At 39.6% G+C, this 21,972-nt stretch overlaps 1 protein-coding gene across 1 annotated transcript in view; it reads left to right on the top strand.

Moving 5' to 3' along the window:
• SPAG16 (sperm associated antigen 16) overlaps positions 1 to 21,972 on the top strand; it is a 776,986-nt gene that overhangs the window by 492,388 nt on the left and 262,626 nt on the right. Inside the window, exon 14 of the mRNA XM_075829642.1 lies at positions 7,801 to 7,866. Within this exon, the coding sequence (XP_075685757.1) occupies positions 7,801 to 7,866 (66 nt within the window). The remainder of the gene's footprint in view (positions 1 to 7,800; positions 7,867 to 21,972) is intronic.

The following is a 21,972-nucleotide window of genomic DNA, read 5'->3' as shown; positions in this document are numbered from 1 at the left end:
TCCTATATAATTACAGCATCAGAACCAAGCTCTGACATATTAGGCTCCAGAACCAAGCTCACTACATATATACAACACCAGAACCAATCTCAATACATATATACAGCACCAGAACCAACATTAGTACATATATACAGCACCAGAACAAACGTCAGTACATATATACAGCCCCAGAACCAAGCTCAGTATATATATACAGTACCAGAACAAAGCTCAGTACATATATACAGTACCAGAACAAAGCTCAGTACATATATACAACACAAGAACAAAGCTCAGTACATATATACAGCTCCAGAACCAAGCTCATTACATATATACAGTACCAGAACCAAGCTCAGTACATATATACAGCTCCAGAACCAAGCTCATTACATATATACAGTACCAGAACCAAGCTCAGTACATATATACAGCGCCAGAACAATGCTCAGTACATATATACAACACCAGAACAAAGCTCAACACATATATACCGCACCAGAACCAAGCTCAGTACAGAAATACAGCATCAGAACCAAGCTCAGCACATAAATACAGCACCAAAACCAAGCTCATTACATAAATACAGCACCAGAACCAAGCTCAGTACATAAACACAGCACCAGAACCAAGCTCACTACATATATATATATATATATATATATATAACACCAGAACCAAGCTCAGCACATAAGTACAACACCAGCACAAATACAGCTCAATTTAGTGCAACCCCTGCCATATAGGTTTGTACGGCATAAAACTATTGATCCCCGCATGGCCCGAACAATGGTAAGAATATGCTGGGAGTTGCTGTTTCACAAAAAAAATCATACCACCATCTTGCTGCAATCATACAGTGACTACAGTACTCAGATGCAGACCTCTATGATGACTTCTCCCAGCCACAGCCCATTTCTGCAGTTTGCCGCTCAGATGTCTTTAGCTTCTCACTATTCAAACATTTCTGCACCTATAAACGAAGATACAATTCTCATAGTGCCATACACTACACCCCTAAATATAACAGCGCCATACACTGTGTCCCTGATTATAATAGCACCATACACTGCACCTATAATTATAATAGTGCCATACACTGTCACTGATTATAATAGCACCATACACTGTGTCCCTGATGTAGATAGTTATCGCACAGTGGAATTAAAAAGGTGAGGGGTCAGTGGCGCTCCTCCGAGGCTATGCGTGGAGTGAAATGGTGTTGGTTGCCGGCTGCCACCCACTGCAGTCCGTCGGTGGTAATTGCTTAGTACCGGAGACAGAGCATGTAGAAGATAAATGAGCAGGAAAAAGGCAGTGTAGTATCAGGTAACGGCGCCAGGCTCTGGAGGACAAGGAACGAGACCAGGTAAGTTTGATCAAGGTGATCTTTTTATTCGAACGACGACGCGTTTCTGGACCGGACTGGTCCCTTCGTCAGGTCAGTTTACAATGTTTGCACGTGTAGGGTGCTTATATATACGATAAAAAAAAACGGGAACGAAACGGTTCACAGTAGTTGGTTTTTCATTTAAAATAACAAAAGCCATTGCGTGGTTAAAACCCTCTATATGGCTTTAAAATTAACAAGTTTTCTCAAAACAGTACATATCATTCACATTTTTCAATTATCAGTGTACATTTATTCATTGAATTTGTATAGTATCGCCCCTTTTAGTCCAATCTTCATCACTGATTGTACACGCCGGTCCCAACATGGCCGCTGATGGAGGAGCATGTAACCAGACATATTTATATGCAAGCTCCATTTAATAATTCTTTGCACAGTGTTATGGCCGGAAGAAGGGGAAGGGGATAAGTGAGCCCTAATCTACCCACCGCCCTGTCCCTGCCTACTTGCAACGACCCGCCCTAGGCGACGGGGTACAACTGGGCGGCGGTCCCTACGCTGACTAAGTGCAAGGGAATACAAACAGGGAACAAGCAAGGGAAGGGGCAGTAGCCCACGGAACACCGTGAGGAAACCAGAGTGGTCAACGAGCCAGTCAGAATCAGGATGTCACGAGGTATACGAACGCAGAGCAAGGAGCAGAAAGCAAGCCGGGGTCAGAGCGAAGCAGGATAAGCGGAAGCTGTAGCAAGGCTGAAGCAAGGCAGTAGCAGGCTGGAGCAAGGCTGTAGCAAGGCCAGGAAACCAGGAAGAATCACAAGCAATGAGGGAGAGAAAACGGCAGGAGTAAATGGACAGGGGGCGGAGCTAACTCCGACTGACCAGGCCGCGATAGGCTCTCCCACTCCTGAGCCTGCCACCCTGATTGGTGGGAGCCGGAGTCAGTCTAAGAGGTCCGGCCTCAGGTGTCGATTGATTAATCCTGGGAATATCCACAGAAGTAGTGCCTGGCAGATCCTTTACACACAGTGTCATTTAATGGAGGCCGGTGATGGACAGGGCTTGTCGCATGACCCTCCATCAGTTGCCATGTTGGGGCCGGAGCGCCATACAGTTAGTGATGAAGATTGGACTAAAAAGGGGGTAGCACTATACAAATCAAGACATCGGCGCAGATCTTCTAAGCTCCTACTAGCTCCTTCTAGTGCTGGCTGCAGGCAGCTAGCGTGTTATCTTTTAAATCTGTGTCTATACAGGGGATTTGGAGCTCGATATCAGAAAAACTAATATATGTTTGTATGTATGCGTGTATGTATGTATGTATGTGTGTATATATATATATATATATATATGTGTATGTATATATATATATATATATATATATATATATTCTGCATATTTCTTATCCTTTATTGTGATGTCTTATGCTTTATAGAATTATCTCTTACTAATTTAAGTCATGTCTCCTTTAAAGAATGAATTCTACATTTGCCTAGAAAAAAAAAGGGATTTACTGTAGAAACAATACAGAACTCCTGGTCCCTCTTCTTAAGTCTTGCCCATGGTGAAATGGCTATTGCATTGTGTATGATAGGAATTCCAAGTGCCTCCACTACAGAGAGAGATTTCACTTTTATCTTGAAAGTACAGGATCAGAAAGGAAAGAAAGGACTTTTTTAGTTTACCTCTTTGTTCATAAAAGATTTATTCAAGAGTTACGCTGGTTACTTAGATTTGATGTGGTCTCTTGTGGAACTTTGAAAGGAAATTTCCCAGCAGTCCAGCCGAGATTTGTAAATAGTACACTGTATAAATTTCCAAGCTTATAATGCTTCTAAATAAGAAAACCTAGAAGGATTATTTCAGCTTGATATAAATAAAAATATTTCCTATAGGAAATTGAGAAATGTGATTCTCGATTCTGATATTGACGTGACATTTGAGACTTGTTTATCTTTAAGGGTCAATCTTTGAATTTGTGAATTATAGGACAAAATTGCAAAAAGTGTCGGTTTACTGTCATCAAATGACAGAAAAAAAAAGCCTACAACTGACAAATATAAAAATAGAAAGCTATAGATATAGTAGAGCTGACTATGTTACTTGAAATTTACCCAAATAATTGTGATATTGTGATGTAATGTCTGTGGTTTTAATAGGACTGTGTGTAATCCTACCCCATTATCTTAAAGAGGTTTATAGTTTTATGTAAATAAAGCTTAAAGAGGCTCTGTCACCACGTTATAAATGCCTTATATTGTACATGATGTGATCGGCGCTGTAATATAGATTACAGAAGTGTTTTTTATTTAGAAAAATGATCATTTTTGACAGCGTTATGACCTATATTAGCTTTATGTTAATGAGTTTCTTAATGAACAACTGGGCATGTTTTACTTTTTGGCCAAGTGGGCGTTGTACAGAGGAGTGTATGACGCTGACCAATCAGTGACCAATCAGCGTCATACACTTCTCTCCATTCATTTATAGAGCACATAGCGTTATAGCTATATCGCTATGTGCAGCCACATAAACACATTATAACGTTACTGCAGTGTCCTGACAATGAATAGACATTACCTCCAGCCAGGACGGGATGGGTATTCAGAATCCTGACCACTTCTCTGCACTTCTCTGTGATTTACAGTATAGCAGGCGTAGTCTCGCGAGATTACGCTGTAAACTATGATTTACAGAGAGATCTCGCTGTAAACTGTGATTTACAGCGAGATCTTCTGTGCTACAGAAGTGGTCAGGATTCTGAATACACAATACGTCCTGGCTGGAGGTAATGTTATTCATTGTCAGGACACTGCAGTAACGTTACAGTGTGTTTATGTGGCTGCACATAGTGATATAGCTATATCGCTGTCTGCAGTGTAAATTAATGGAGAGAAGTGTATGACGCTGATTGGTCACTGATTGGTCAGCATCATACACTTCTCTCCACAACGCCCACTTGGCCATATAGTAAAACATGCCCAGTTGTCCATTGAGAAACTCATTAGCATAAAGCTAATATAGGTCATAACTCCGTCAAAAATGATAGTTTTTCTAAATAAAAAACTTCTGTAATCTACAGTACATTACAGCGCCGATCACATTATGTACAATATAGGCCACTTATAACGTGGTGACAGAGCCTCTTTAAAGGGGTAAGTTTTAGGATAGGTACTGCTACTTAGGATAGGCCATCAGATTTTGATCATGGGGTTCCAACCTCCGGGACCCCTGCCAATCAGTACAGTGAAAGGAACCAGTACAAGGTGCGGCCTTATCTAAAGAATAAAGGAAACTCAGGGCTCCTGCGAGCGCTACAGCAACTTTGCTGTACTGATCGGCATAGGCCCTGCAGTTTTGACCCCCTACCAATTAAACATTGGATAGGCCATCAATGTTAAAGTCAATGTTATAGAAGCCCTTTAATCATTTCTAAGACTGGATACATTGTAAACTCTAAGGCCTAGTTCACACTGAAACCACGTCGGATACAGCGCCAAAAAAATGGCCGAAATCGCCTCCCATTGATTTTAATGAAAGCCTAAGGCGTTTTTATCCCGCAATAGGGAAAAAAACGCTCATGGGAAAATGAAGCAACATTCTCTCTCTTCCCGTGTCTCCATCTCTGACCTCCCATTTAAATCAATGGGAGGCAGAGAAAGCGTTTTTCGCTGCGTTTTATGCGGCGAAGAAAGTGCCGGCAGGTCGAAATCTGCCTCAAAATTCATTAAGAAAAAAACGCCATGTGAACATACCCTAACCCTTTAGCAGTAGTAGGTGTTTAAGGCTGGGTTCACACGACCACATTAACGTCCGTAATGGACGGACGTATTTCGGGCGGAAGTCCCGGACCGAACTTAGTGCAGGGAGCCGGGCTCCTAGCATCATAGTTATGTACGATGCTAGGAGTCCCTGCCTCTCCGTGGAACTACTGTCCCGTACTGAAAACATGATTACAGTACGGGACAGTTGTCCTGCAGAGAGGCAGGGACTCCTAGCATCGTACATAACTATGATGCTAGGAGCCCGGCTCCCTGCACTGCGTTCAGTCCAGGACTTCCGGCCGAAATACGTCCGTCCATTACGGACGTTAATGTGGTCGTGTGAACCCAGCCTAAGGGTTATCAGCCTCTGGATGTAAACAAGAATGTTTCCTTTCACTGACCGTAAACAGAAATCTTGAAAATGATTAATTGAAACACATAGTATATTAGAAATTGCTTAGCTTTCATTATACAATGATTTAAAAAGATGACCTATCAGTTCACAAAAAGTGACAGTGGATTTCATTTATAAGAATTATTTCCTACATACTATTAGCAGAATAGCACATTGCCCTCAGTATTACAGGGGACAGGTTTCATTTCAGCAGAGTGAAGTCCAAATCTCGTGAGATTCTCTTTTCTGGGAGGTACCAACTGTGATGGGGAGGAGCTTATTCTATACAGCGTCTGAATTGCAAAGTGGAGCCTTGTCCTCAGGTCTGGTCAGGATTAAGGGTGAGAGAATCAATTCACCTGTTTTTCCGTTTTGTTAATTTGCTGCTCCAGAGAATATAATGGGAGAATTAGTTCCGCAATTGTTAGATTCGCCAAAAGCGAATCTCAAGCCTAGTAAATTAATTCCTCAAACCCTCGTACTGGGTGGCAAATCAGGCAACAAATTAGCTCACCTCTAAGGCTCGGTTCACATTGTGCGTTTATGGTGCATTTTCTGTTTCAATATGTCTTTATTAAACAGTTGAGACATCAGAAAATATATGCGTATAACAGTTCTACTCGCAAGTAGGTGCATTTTCAAACGTAGCCTAAAGAATGTTTTTTAAACACCCGTATGTGTTTTTCAAAGTGTTTCAGCAGTAAGCTTATAATCATTAAAGTCAAAAGCACATTACCGTTGAAACGTTTAAAAAACGCATGTGTTTTTTCAGATGCGTTTTTGTAGGCTGTTTGAAAAGGCAACAAAAACCACAATGTGAACCCAGCCTAATACACCATGTATATTACACAGCCCAGCTTGAGGAAAGGGATACATCTGCTTGTTAAGTGTTAATCTGAGTCTCTTATTATACACACAGAGCAAGCTGTAGCCATGCACTGGGGAGAAAGCTGTGCCAGGATTTACTTCTGCTGCTGTTTCTTCTAGCCTCCCCGTTCTCCTGCTGTTGCTCCATGATACACAGGAATCTTCCCTGTGTACACATGCTGCACTCTCACAGCCCCCCTCTTCACAGTGGACTCTCCCAGCTTAGAAGCAGGAAGTCTCACCGATCAGTCAAAATCTTGTCAGATTTTAACTGCTCACTGCTGCCACTACAGCTGAACTTGTCTCCCTTTCTTAAAGGGCTAGAGCTTGGAAACTTATATAAGAATGTTTGATGGCAAATATTCATTTTTGGCATTTTATTTTAACATAGATATATCCCCTTCTCCATATCAAAACTTTGTAGCCTGATTTTTGGAGTAACGATAGATGCACAGTCAGAGTTCTGTTGACATTGTATAGAGCTTTTAGGCAGCATGGTGCTCCTCAGTCCTGTATTCAGAGGCACAATATCTGCAACCGAATGCAGTTGACAGCTCAACATTAGTGCTGACTTCTTTAATGCAAGAAAAGGAATCAAACAAACATCTTACACAGGTGGTATCTGCCATCTAGCCCAATCCTTTGAGCGGAAGTAAGATATACATATTTATTCATTTTGCAGAACTAAGTTGTTGGTTAAAGGGGTTGATTAGTTTAGAAAACCCATTTTCAAAAACCTGTTTAGAAAAATTTTAATTAACGAGGGGGGGTGCTCCGAACCCCTTGTGGAGATCCCTATTGCACAATATTGTTTTGATGTATGTCTGTAATGTTCAATGTGTCACTTCTTAGAAGTAGCATTAATTATTGAAATGCAATATGTTATTCAAAATAAATGGGAGGATAACGATATAGCCATATTATTAATCTATAATGATATATTGTATTCATAAAATAGCTAATTTTCCTATGTGCAGACAATAACTTTATCAAATTTACTATCAGTCTGTACCATGTGTAATACTGCAAAGTTCCTTAAAGCACCAGGACATACTATACTCCCTGTAAAAATCTAAGAGGATAGCAATTTATAGTTGACTATCGGATGCATATTACGTGAATGTGAATATATTTCCTGCCACCGATAATCATGAGTTGAGAAGCATTGCCAGCTGTTCTTAAAGAGGAATTTTCTAGTAACATTTTAAGGGGGAAACTGTCCTGTCAATAAATCCATCACAAAATTGCCGGACCGTATAAACTCACAGTACAACATAAAAAAGCTGTCCTGGTTTTGATGGCACAGTCAGTATATCTATCATGTAGCTCTGCACATAAAGGAAAATGTTCATGTGTACTGTAGCGGTAGCAGTCTATGATATAGGAATATACATGACTGTGGTATTACAGATTCTTACCTATTGTTCTGTATTCTCTTTCAGGGGGTGTGCGCTCAGACCTTTTATGGGCACCTTCACTCATGCAATTATGCCACGTTTAACATGAAGGTAAGTGACTGGAACAAAGACTTAAAGAGGATCTTAGTCACCAGTATATAAATTCCCTATCTCCTAACTAATCTAATAGGCGCTTTGTTGCTGATAACTACAGTGTGATTTGTTTTAAAAATAAATGTTTATTATTTTAAAAGTTATGAGCATTTTTCTTAAAATGTTGCTCTAATAGCCAAATATTGAGGTGACGGTTTCTTTTTTACTTTGGGTGGTGTAATGTATTCTGTCTGACGCTGTCCAATCACCATACAGCTTCTCCCCTTTCCCTGCCTAGCGTGATCTTATAGTATACAGCATCCATTCCCGACTGTGTATTCAACTGGCGATATCTCCAGTTGTTTCACTGCTAGAACTGTGATCCTGGTGTCATATGACATATGCCACCAGATCCGCTGTACTAGGTAGTCTTCAGCGTGAGATATGGCTGTTTGAAGTGATCCCCCTTTCCTCCAGCCTCAGTCTCTCACACTGTGTGAAGCAGCTTCATGCTGATAGGACAGCGTCAGAGGCTGTAAGGAGGCTCCACCTCAGGAGAATCACTGCTGTTACCTCCCAGTTGTCTAATAAAGGCTAATTTACATATTGATAAAAAAGCTCATAACTTCTAAAATAATAAAAGTTTTGGGACACAATTTTCACTATCATTATCGGTGTGACAGCGCCTATTAGATTTAGCTGGGAGTTACTGGAACCAACAGTAGGTGACACCTGTTAGATATATAGACCATTGGTAGAAGTAGATCACATTGTGTGGATATACATATACCTCATAATATATTAATGTTCTATACTCGCTTGCACAAGTGCGGACCCACAAACTCGTTATGGGGCAGTTTTCTATAATGTTTCATCTGATTCTCTTGATACATTTGGAAATGTAGAGTCGATCCAATGCTACTTCTTGCTTGTTTCAGTAAACCTTAAAACCATTGTGCAATGCTATTTTGTAGTTGCTTTAATAATAGCATTTTGCTTGTGAAAATCATTGTCATTTATACTTAGTTTTCCTTGTAAAGAGCATTCACCACACAACCTGTATTTTTCTAACTGGGGGTAGAGTAGCATTACTATCACAATGCTATGGAGCCTGAGCTAACCATAGACTTCATGTCACCTAACTACTCATCTCCCTTACTGCAGCAGAATTACAAAATGACAGTGAATTTTCTTGATCTGTGATACCCGTCTCCTGGAGAAGAACCTCTGTTCGCAGCAGATCTGTTTGAGAAAACAGTTATTTAAACAAGCGCTTACTGTTGATCTCAAACCATGTGTTTAGAAATGATGATACATTTTCAGCGAGTAAATAGGTATAAAAATGATGCCTGCATCTATTATTCTAGGCGATGAGGAAGGGGCTTGTGAATATATAATTACTGGCACGAGAATTAATTCTGCACTGCAGGCAGCCAAGCTGGATGAACCTTTAATATAAATATGTTCATTTTCAAATCAACACAGCGGGGTTCCTCTTTGGTTGTGAAGATGGCTCTGCTGTATATTTCAATAATGTAAAGCTGTGAAAATCCCATGCTGGAAATATCATGGCTATCTTTCATACATCTGTTCTGTACAATGGAAACAGATATGAAAAGCTCCTTTAACAATCTGTCTTTATCTAAGATCTGTGAATTGATCTAAACCACTTAAGACAAATTAAAGGGAAATGTCAAGGAAGGAGTTTATAGCAGCTGGTCGGATGTTGCAAATTTATTCATGGGATAGGGAACTAGAACAGTAAATAGGGTTAGGTATATTTTGTGCAATGTTAAAGGGTTTTCCAGCCTTATATTTTTTAGCCCTCTTTTATGAAGAATGAGAGGGCTGTTCAATTTCCAGTCTTTAAAATAACAAGAACAAGAAAAAAACCTCTCATGTGAACATTGCAGTGGTGCTCAGTCCATACAGTTGGTGACAGGGCCGCGGAGGGGGACACTTTTTGTGCAGTGTATGGGTGTCATGTACATTGTACAGACTGGGAAGGAGACCATATACTACCTGAGCACCACTCATTTACATGCAGTGGTTCTCTGTTCCGCGGGGGCCAACGACATAGGTAATTAAAAAAAAATATGGTAATTGAAAAGACCTCTTATTTATAATGATAAAACAATATCCCCTTTATCATGGGGAAAAACTGCTAGATATTAATGATTATGATAAAAATGATATGTTCAAACCACAATATCTGTTGTTAAATGTTTAACCCCTTAATGACCAGGTCATTTTTAATTCTAAATTTGTTTTCCCTCCTTGCCCTCTTTCCTTCCAAGAACCATACAGTTTTTATTTTTCCGTCAATATAGCCTTACGGTATGAGGACTTATTTTTTGCAGGAGAAGTTGTGGTTTTTAATGGCACCATTTAATATAGCATGTAATGTACTGTGAATAATTAATTTGTGGGGTGGAATGGGAAAAAACAGCAATTTCCAGCAACATTGTTTTTTTTGTGTTATGCTTTATGGCGTTCATCCTGCGGTAAAAATGACGTTCTAACTGGGTCATTGCAGTTATGGCGATGCTAAATTTATATAGTTATGTTTAAGTTTTCCTACTTTTACGAAATAAAAACGGTTTGTTAACCCTTTTAGGACCGAGCTCATTTTGGCCTTCAGGACCTTCCCCATTTTTTCAAATCTGACGTGTCATTTTATGCGGTAATAACTCTGGAATGCTTTTGGCTATCCAAGCGATTCTGAGATTGTTTTCTCGTGACATATTATACTTTATGTTAGTGGAAAAATTTGGTCAATAAATTCATTGCTTATTTGTGAAAACACCAAAATTGTAAGAAAATTTACAAAAAGTATGATTTTTTTTTAAATTATAAATGTATCTGCTTGTAAAACAAATAGTAATGCCAAACAAAATAGTTAATATTTCACATATTCCATATGTCTACTTTATATTTGCATTGTTTTTTGAACATTATTTATTTTTTCTAGGACGTTACAAGGCTTAGAAGTATAGCAGCAATTTCTCACATTTTCAAGAAAATTTCAAAAGGCTATTTTTCAAGGACCAGTTCAGTTCTGAAGTGGCTTTGAGGGCCTTATGTACTAGATAGACACCATAAATAACCCCATTTTAAAAACTGCACCCCTCAAAGTCTTCAAAACAGCATTCAGAAAGTTTCTTCACCCTTTAGGTCGTTTCACAGGAATTAAAGCAAAGTAGAAGGGAAATTTACAAATTTTATTTTTTTTGCCGAAATTCATTTGTAATACATTTTTTTCTGTAACACAGAAGGTTTTACCAGAGAAACGCAACTCAATATTTATTGCCCACATTCTGCAGTTTTTAATAAATATCCCACATGTGGCCCTAGTGTGGTAATGGACTGAAACACAGGCCTCAGAAACAAAGTAGAATCTAGAGGATTTTGGGGCCTCCATTTTTTAGAATATATTTTAGGCACCATGTCAGGTTTGAAGAGGCCTTGTGGTGCCAAAACAGTGGAGACTCCCCAAAAGTGACATGTTTTTGGAAACTACACACCTCAAGGAATTTATCTAGGGGTATAATTGGCATCTTGACCCCACAGGTCTTTTGCTATATTTATTGGAGTTTGTCTGTGAAAATTAAAATATACTTTTTTTTCTGAAAAAATATATAATTATTTTTTTTTTTACAAACAATAAAGAATAAAAAGCACCCCAAAACTTGTAAAGCTATTTCTCCCGATTACGGCAATACCCCATATGTGGTAATAAACTGCTGTTTGGACCCACGGCAGCGCTCAGAAGGGAAGGAACGCCATTTGGATTTTGGAGACCAGATTTTTCTGGATTGGTTTTCAGTGCCAAGTCGCGGTTGCAACACCCTGGAGGGACCCCCCAAAAGTGACCCCATTTTGGAAACTACACCCCTCAAGGAATTTTTCTAGGTGAATAGTTAGCATTTTTACCCCATATTTTTTTTGCTGAATTTAGTGGAATTAGACCGTGAAAATGAAAATCTACTTTTTTTCTGAAAAAACATAGAAATATTAAATTTTTACAATGGAATAAAGGACAAAAGGAACCCTCAAATTTGTAAAGCAATTTCTCTTGATTATGGCAATATGCCGTATGTGGTAATAAACTGCTGTTTGTTCCCACGGCAGGACTCAGAAGGGAAGGAGCAATATTTGGCTTTTGGAGCTCAAATTTAGCTGGAATAGTTTTTGGTTGTCATGCCGCATTTGCAAAGCCCCTGAGGTACCAAAATAGTGGAAACACCCCAAAACTGACCCCATTTGGGAAACTACACCCCTTAAGGAATCTACCTATGGGTATAGTGAGCATTTAGACCCCACAGGTCTTTTGCAGAATTTATTAGAATTAGTCCGTGACTTTCCAGTTGTTGCTTGTTTCCCTGCGATCACATGACTGGGACCTGAACCAATCAGGTCCCGATCATGTCTCCGGGACCAGAGGCAGGGGATTAACAGCGCAATCCGGATGTCAGCACTACTCTGAGACACCCGATCGCGCTTTTAACACCCAACGTGAATTAACGTCAGCGCTGCACAGAGCCCAGCAAGCGCTGACGTGAATTTACTGTGGGCGGTCGGGAAGCATTTAAAAACAAAATTGTTTTTTGTTACAATACTCTGAGACTCAGAACTTTTTTATTTTTCCAACGATGGAGCGGTGCGAGGGCTTGTTTTTTGCGAGGCAAGCTGTAGTTTCTATTAGTATTATTTCAGGGTACAACTTTTTGGTCAATTTTTTTGTGGAAGACAAGGTGACCAAAAAAATAGTAATTCTGTCTTTTTTTTTTTACAGCTGTTAGAAAAAAGTGTCAGTTGTAATGTAGCAGCATATGGAGTGTGCTCAGCCAGTAAACCCACTCCATACCACCCCAGTCCCCCTATGACGTACATATGCAGTGCTTGGTCCTAAATGGGTTTGCTTAATAATTTAATCCCGAATATCTTTGAATGTCAACTGCTTAAAGTCATTGTATTCAGTAATGGCTTCTTCTTGTCATTTATTGACCAGGAAATATATTCTATTTTGTAAAGTTTCCTATATTACCCATGTGCAAAAGTAGTTGCCCCATAATCACTAAATTGACAAATTGAATTAATAATGACTAAACACACTTTATTGACCCGAAGCCTCACTGTTTATTGATCCTTACTATAAGAGTTTATAAAATGTTTCAACAAAAAATATATATTGACACTGGAAAGGGTTATACAGCCAGCTAAGGCCTCATGCACTCGACCGTAGTGGTGTGCACGGGCCGTGATTTGCGACTCAGGACTGCAAAATGCGGCCATAATAAGACATGTCCTATCTTTTTGCAGTCCAGGCTCCCGGGCAATGCACGAACCGTGGAAACCACGGTCTTCTGCATTGGCCCATTGAAATTAATGGGGCCGCAATTCACCTGCAGATTTGCGGGTGAATTGCAGCCGCAAAAATACGTTCCTGTGCATAGGGCCTAAAACTCTAAGGCCCTGAGACTCAAATCGCACATCTCCAAATATAAAATACTTGAAAGAGTTAAACATTTTCCTATGAAGGTCCAGCTTGCTAAAATTACTTGAAGCGTGCTGTAATGGCCGCAGACTCGGAGACGCCAGCTTGCGCTGCCATCCCGTCCTGGACTGTGTGTTAGGGTGCGCGCGCTCGTCCTCGATTTTAAAGGGCCAGCGTGCGCGCTTACTAAAAGTTCCTCTACCTATCCCCAGATCACTCTGGACTATAAAATGGGTTCCGCCCTTGCCTGAGCGTTGTTGTTGTCTGCCGATGTTTGTATTGCAAACGGTCTCTTAGTTGTATCCTGCTCCCAGTATTCCTGTATCCTGTTGCTGTATTGTTTCCTGTACCTAAGCCGCCTTTAGTCGAAGTCGTGTGTGTCATCTGCCACGCCTGGTGTCATCTGCCAAGTCTGCTGTCATCTGCCAGCCTGGTTTTATCTGCCACATCTGCTGTCATCTGCCACACCTGGTATCGTCCGCCACGTCTGGCGTCATCTGCCACGTCAAGCTCCATCCATGCCAAAGCCTCTGCTACTATCTGAACTCTTGCAGGTACTCTTGTGCTAGGACTTTGCATAGACTTTATATATACTGTTATTTGGCCAGTGGCCACTCCGCTAGTGGGTCCACATACGATCTAGGGGTAACAGGTGCATTGATAACTAATCTAGGAAGTCTTCAAAGAATCTAAAAAGAATATAGAAAAAACAGCAGGCCTATCTGCTTTCAATCACAGTCATTGGTATTGATGTAACAATACAGAAAGAATGTTTTGGGGTTTTTTTTGTTTTTTTTATGGGAGATCTACTTGCAAAAAGAAAGAAAGCAATACTTTGATGATCCCGAGGCCATTTAAGATAATTTTATCGACTTATGAGTAAAAAATTGCAAATACAGTATTCCTCATTAAAAGAACATCATTATGTGATGTGGGGATGTTTTGCTGTTTCAGAACCTAGACAACTTGCCATTATTAAAGGAACCATGAATTTTGCACTGTAGTTGATTTTTCTGTCCTAATATTATAGTTATTTTAATTGGGTTGTGCAGCATCTGAGATCAAAAGAGAAACAAAATTGAAGTTTGGTAGTAAAATTCCTAACTTGAATCCAACAGAGATGATGTGCCATGACCTGGAATGAATGTGAATAAAGGAAAAAAAAATGCAGCATCAAAAACTACATAAATTACCGCAGCACGGTTTTCCATAGAAACAGCTCTTTTTGCTGCACCACTGCCGACATGCGAAGATACTCAAATAGGACTCATAAGACCAAAGATGAGCTGTCCTGTAAATGTTTGAGCCTTTGATGACATGCTTTTGGGTTTTCATCATATCAATAAGACTAGTTTTTTTTTTACTTTTTTTTTTTACAATTGTATGTCATTGGATAAAGAAGTAGCTCTGATGCTTTCTGTGCCTTGGAAACGGCTACATCTAGAGATCTGCTTTCCTTTGTATTCAACTGTATCAAAAAGAATCAATGTTCTAATGGCAAAAATACCTAACTAGTTAGCACAGGAAAGTTTGAGAAGATGAAACACTGTATTCTGTAAAATATAAACTGGTTTCTACGAATTCCATTTACCGTTGTCTGTTAACCTGTGCGTACACTCATTACTGCACTAAAAAACATGCTTTGTTGGCAGCTTCGCTTGTTACCAAAATTCATAAATTGATGTTGTTCCTATGACTCTGGTTGTCATGATAAATAGGTAATTTGTTTCTAGTTTTGTGTGTGTGTTTTGTCTAGTGGTTAAAGTATGTTTTATTGTGAACTTTACATCCGTTACATTCATGAAATGATCACCTGTGAGTGACCCCTCTAAAACTTTTGTAATACCAAATCTGCTTGGAATTTTTTATGTTCTTACAGGGTGGTAGATCGGGCAGCACAAGAAGAGCTTATTTGTAACAGTCAAATATACAAGACGTATACAGAGGATTTTCCTATAACGACCCAGATACTTACATGCCTCGGCGGGTTGTCTGAGGAATGTTATGCTATGCTGAATGCACTTGGGCACTGAAATGATCAAGATTTGCTGCTGGCAGCTCCCTTTGCAAGTACCAACCAATTACATCCCAGATGTGCTCGATGGGAGACAAGTTCGTAGATGCTGCAGGCCATGGTAGCATGTTTAGGTCACGCAGGCTGCTAACAATAGCACAAGCAACTTGCAGCCTGGCGTTGTCCTGTTGAAAAACGGCTTCTGGGACACTTCGGAGAAATGGCCGGTACGCTGGTTCCACGACTAAATCAATGTAATGCCGAGCTGTTAGTGTACCTGAAATAAAGACTAGAGAGATCTAGCAACCGTACATTATGCCACCTTACACCATAATCCCGGGAGTAGGACTGGTGTGACGTTCCCTTGTGAAGGCCTATCATTGTATCCGAGACAAAAGCGGGACTCATCGCTGAAGAGGGTAGATCTCCATTCCAGCATCCATTGCCGTCTTGCTATGATAGCTTTTGGGAGCTGTGGCGTGTGGTCAATGGAACACCCGTAGTTGGACGTCTGGCTCATAGCCCATTGACTTGCAAACACCTTCTGATGGTTATTGTCAACACTGGTTACCATCCTAGGCTTGGGATGTGGCGTCCAATTTCACTTGCAGTACAGAAAGGATCACTACGCGCCATTCTTCCAATCAGATGATCCGTCCATGCAGAGGTTCGCCTCCGCGCACCTCTTGCTGTCATTACCATTTGTTTTTGCTCTCCCATCCTCTGGGACACGCAACGTTGAACAGTGCTGACATCTCGGCCTGTGCGCGTAGCGATCTTTCTGAGTGATAAACCAAGGTCTCCGTTTTCAAGGATTCTATTCCTCTCAGTTTGCAATAACTGGCGTGTCGACAAACAGGAGATATCCGATTTTTGAGGTTTCATGGGGCTAAAAAAAATGTTGCTTTCAATCTGGCTTTTGTGCCCCTCCCTAATGACACAGATTGGTGCGTGAAAATTTGATCATTTGCAGATCTTAGCGACACCTTCTATATCCTCGATTTGCATAAGTTTAAGGTTTTCCCTTCTTGGTGTTGCAATTTCAATGTTGAGGAGTGTATATATACAGACTGGACAAAACCTGGTCGCCGTGGCGACTAGAAAATATACTCTGGCAACCAGGTTTTGCTTACTATCCTTCATGCATCGGGTGACCAAGAGCTTCTAACAGGTTCCTAAAATGTGTCGTCCGCAGAGACTGATGCAGGAAGCTATGTATTGTGTAGCAGTGCAGCTACTGGACAGTGCAGAAACTGTCAAGTTTCAATCAACCAGGGAACATGTACAGCAGCGAGGAATTTCTCTGTTGTTACTTGGGTGTAAAACCTGGAATAGGGCCTGGTTTGCTGGAGTGTGAAGGAGAAGGGCGGCTTCCACTCCATACAGACAGTCCGTGTCTTGAGCTGTCTGATGAGCTTAGTTAGGCTTCACCTGAGGCAACTCTTTAATTGAGGTGTGTGCAGTTCACACAGGGCTCTCAGTCTCGGGAAGACAGGCATGCTAGCCTGTGAGAGTCACCAACGTGTAAGGTACAAACTGCCTATGTTTTGAGGTGCTTGGCACAAGGCTCAGTGTCTCGTAGTGAGGGACACTGAATGTGTTATTTAGAGGCTGGACGGCCTAGGGTTTATTTTGTAATTTTTTTTGTTGTAACACTGCTTGCTGTAGTGAAGACATTAAAGCTAGCTGCGGCTGATTTAAACTTTTATTCAATGAGTTGGAGTGAACTTTATATGTGTGCCAACCATCTCACCCTGGAGATGGCGTTCCTGTGAGCTAAGTGGTCCCCAAGATGTCACAATAGCAATAAACATTTCGTATTTTGCCTCCTGCCAACAGCCACAATGGTGGTGGCGAGTGCATGGGGGTGGGAAGGCCATGTTGTTACTGCTAAATAGTGCTAAGGGAGCCCTGCTGTGACATCCTATTGAGGTTTGAAGGGTGGTTGAGGTGAGCCTTTTTCTATTATCACTAGTGAAATGGGGGCTGCTGTGACTTCCGTGGGGATCGCGGGTTACTGTGACTTCTATGGAAGTGAAGGGAGAGGGTCTGCCGTGTGGTAGTGCCGAAACAACTTCTCAACAAGGTTGTGTGGACTCGGCCCGCCAATGTGTTGCTGGCTCATAACTTTTGGCTAAGATTTCTCCAAGTCTGATGTACATATAATATATCCTCATTATGTATAGCATGTGACTCCCTTATAAATAACCAACATGTCAGTCCATAAAATGGTAAATACCAGAATAGCTTGTCAAATGTGCCACATTTATAAAGGAATTGTGCAATTTTCTAGACACCTACATAAAAGACAGACTGGACCCATCACAAATCTGGCAAAATGTTATAGCTGTGTATGTTGGTATTTTGCAATATTTTGAGGTATATTTTACATAGACTGTCGGGTACAGCTTATTGGGCTATACTTCTAAAAAGATAACCAATTTTTTTTAAGTGATCTAATACAGCAGATGGCTATATACAAGACCCCATCATTGTTGGCAGGATAGGATTCTGAATTGACCAGTGAATAACCCTATAAAGATGTTCGATCTCACTTCTCCAATGTAATCAAATCATCAGAATAACTTGAAGCCTGTACACTGATGTGGACTCGAGAGCTCACTCCATTATGTCTCTTATAATGGCTTCTTCACCAACATAAACTCTGAATATTATTCAAACCTTTTTATTGTCATATGGCCTTTCCATAATAATATCCAAACATACTGTGATTATTTGGCTTACCGATGTGCCACTAGAGATGTTATTTTATATGCTGTTATTTCAGTTAAGAGTTTCATTGCAGAAACCAAAGTGAAACAATGATTTATTCATTATATTCTTCATATCCAGCAAAACACTTCAGTATTGAGGTGCACATACACTCAATATTATTTGTCACAAAACAAATGTATAGGGAAGACTGAAAATAACCACGCACGTGTTAGGATTTTAAGTATGCCATGATATCAAATAATAGGGAAGGGCCTTAATAGATAATGATAAGATGTGGAGTATATTGTATCATCATAAGATGAGATGTTATTTACATATATACAATTATTTCAGCTACAGCTCGATTAGAAGTACGTGGGGTTTCCTATAGTAGACCGTATATTATTTATTATTGTACTTTCCTTACTTGCGCCCAAATTTTACTCATTTCATACTATTTTTATATAATGAATAAAAAGTATTGTGGAGTAGAATATCAGAACAGTGTTATTATTGTATAGATGGAACCACAGACCGTACAGACTGGGCCCTTCTGGCATTTGGTCAAAGGTGGTGTCCAACAGAATACATAGCAATCCAAATATCTCAATATGCAATGAAAAGCAATACATTAGCAAAACTATTACCCACAGATAAAAGACATTCATAACAGTAAAAGATGTTAAATTACTGATTTAAGTCCGATTTTAATAAAACAAACTTTACATAGAGCTTTTCAAAACAGTGAAAGGTAAAGAGTCTAGAGATATATTTTCACATATGGATCATACCTGACATTACAAGTTCCCATCACTAATTTAACAGTTCCTACTATTCTGGGGCATTGTGGTTTCTTAGGTTGCTGGAGGTAAAATTGGCTTAGGTAATGATTCATGGACAGGGAATATATCACGTGATAACTAGGCGCAAGCTTAAAATCGGCTATAATGGCAGTCATATTCTAAGACGCAGACAGGTTGCTGATGTAATTTTTAACTCTTGGTGTATATTTTCCTTAGATGTTTATAAGTAAGGCTTCGTTCACATCTAAGTTCAGTGTTTCCGTTGCTCTGCTCAGTCATAGGAGTAGAACAATGAAAATATGGCAAGTGCCGGTTCCGTTGCATGACGGACCATCAGCTCTTGACGGAACCTGTTGACTTTAATGAGTTCTGTAGGGTTTTCACCATGTGTCTGTCAGTTCACCAGACAAAATAGTGCAGCATGCTGCAATGTTGTGTTTGGCACTTTTGACCGGATCTGTGACTGAGGCCCCTAACGGAGCCGCCAACGCAGATGTGAACAAAGCCTAACATAAATATATGACGCTGCTCTTTTGATATGTACTGACTGTACTGGGTAATTTTTTTTATAGGAAAATAATTGTAACTTTTTGTCTTTGGCCTTTGTCGATGTTATTTATGTACTTCTAATAAAAACTTATTGAAATCGATAATGGCAGCTATATTGGTTATATCCTATATTTACCGGAGGCTGATATTACAATATGCACAAAGAGAATCATTGTAGAATAAATATGTAAATTATGTAATTTTATGTTATATAAATATTCCATACAAAATACAATACACCAGCACTCGGTGATTGCAAAGACTTATGCAAACATTGAATATATAGATTATTTAAATTGCATTACTGCTATGTTTACTATACTTACAAGTGTGAGGCTCTTAGCCCACTTCTTGATCAAATTGTGTGAGCCTACCTGCCTCGAGAAGGCAACTTCTTTTAAGTCGGTTACTAGCCTAAACAGTCACCTTTCTCCTGGGGTATTGAACTTAGGGTTTGTAGGAACCAGCTCCATTCTAATTAAAAACAGCCTCAGACAGATGCACAACTAAAATAGAGGCAGTCACCACTCCCAAATGTACAACACAAATGTATTATTCAAATATTCTATGTTTGCCTAAATATTAGTGTCCGCAGAATGTTGCTGCTTTTTTGTTCTTTTTTTTTTAACAAAAAAAATATTTCTTTGCAAATTGCAAATTGATCACTGATGAACCTACTCCTGGGACCCCCTGCTGATTAACAGAATAATGGGGCTGTGGTCACTTCTTTGTTTACAAAGGCACATCTGGTCATCTATACAGGCAGTTGTGCTGGTACTGTAGGTTAGTCACATTCAAGTGAATGGGACTAAGCCGCAGTACCATGTACATCCACACTCATATGTACAGCTATGTGACTGTGTAAAGAAGTGACCACACCCCATCATTATGCTGATCAGAAAGGGGTCCCAGGAGTAGGATACCCATGGTCTTTCTTAAGGATAGGCCATTAGTGTTCACATCCTGGGAAAACTCCTTTTCATTTAAAATATCTGCACAGGTACTAAGGTCACAATAACAAAGTAGTAGTGGACATGGATTTTGTTCTTAAGGAGGTCAGATCTGCTATATGCTGTTTTGGCCCTTATTACTTTTAAACACCCCATATCTGGAATTCAGCTGAGATGAAATAGTCCCTACTTGATATTGTAATGTTCAAGGTACCTGATTGTTTTTACGTTTCTTTTTAGTTCAGCCTTTTGTAGCCACTTTTGAAACATGAATACAGAAGATGTTTGGAAACAAAAAAGATGTCCCAATGATCATCTTAATTCAAGTTTAGGAAAAAAATTGGGTGTATTTACCAGAATGTAGCTGTTTTATCCCTTTGTTTAATTAAAATCAATGCGTCTCAAGTACTGAAGCGTAGCAAAACAGAATTATGCTGATAATAACTAGGCTAGGAAAATCTAAACAGTGTAAACATATACCATTCAAGGCCAAATATACTACACTAGTTCCAGTAAACCAGCACATTATGTCCTATCAAACTGCGGCAAATACATTATCTGCTCAAGCACAAATATCATAAGACAATTTTGTATCCAAATATAAATTTGTGTTCTCTCTTTTCGCAGCTTAACACCATGCCACCTCTGAATTAGATAGGATATTAATACTGAAATTTCATGTCACTTCTTATTCCTTACTTGGCCCAGTCTGATCTTTGCGGCATCATAATTGGCTAAGCAAAGCTGTATCTTCTACTAGGGAGAGAAAATAAAACAGTGTATTGCAATATTACGATGACACTGTGCATGGCTGAGGGCGCTGGTCTTGTTGACAACACTGATATTTCACCATTAATTGGCAATGTTTAGACAGGTAATGTAAACTAAAATGAATGGAGAAGTCAATAACTGTGGTCTAGTGGGTTAGCATCAATCTTATAGATCCCAGTATAAAATATCTGCTTCTACATGTTTACCTGATCACTTAGGCTTAGCAGCATAGGTGAAAAATGTATTTACTAAAACAAAACTTTTAATAAGGTGTAAAGCTAAAATATTTACAAAATTATTCAAAATTGCATTGCATCTAAATTTATTATATCGAATTCAAAATACCTCCCGTAACTAGTCCATGTGTTGCCATCTTCTGTCCAGTGATTAATTCAAGTGAGTCAGATTTCAACTATTTTCTGTGTCTTCTGTCCCAGCTACCTGGCACTAGGGACACTTCTGGAATATTAATTAAACTTCTAGAATTCAAATTATGTGTTGCCATCTTCTGTCAAGTCAATAAATGTTAATTAATCTGTTTATTAGTCATATTTGTTTTGTAGAAAAAGTTAAACTTAAAGTTCAAAACTAAAATGACTTTTATATGTTATTACACGGTCCCCAATTATAAAGCAGCGGTAAGCTTAACCCTTTCACCCCGCAGCCCTTTTTCAGATTTTCATTTTCGTTTTTTCCTCCCCACCTTCCAAAGGCCATAACGCCTTTATTTTTCCGTCGATATAGTGCTATGAGGGCTTGATTTTTGCGGGACGAGTTGTCGTTTTTCGTAGCACCATTTACTTTGCCATATAATGTACTAGGAAA

The sequence above is a fragment of the Rhinoderma darwinii genome, chromosome 6 (assembly GCF_050947455.1).
Source record: "Rhinoderma darwinii isolate aRhiDar2 chromosome 6, aRhiDar2.hap1, whole genome shotgun sequence".
NCBI lineage: Eukaryota > Metazoa > Chordata > Amphibia > Anura > Rhinodermatidae > Rhinoderma > Rhinoderma darwinii.
This window is presented reverse-complemented; position numbering and strand designations above follow the sequence as displayed.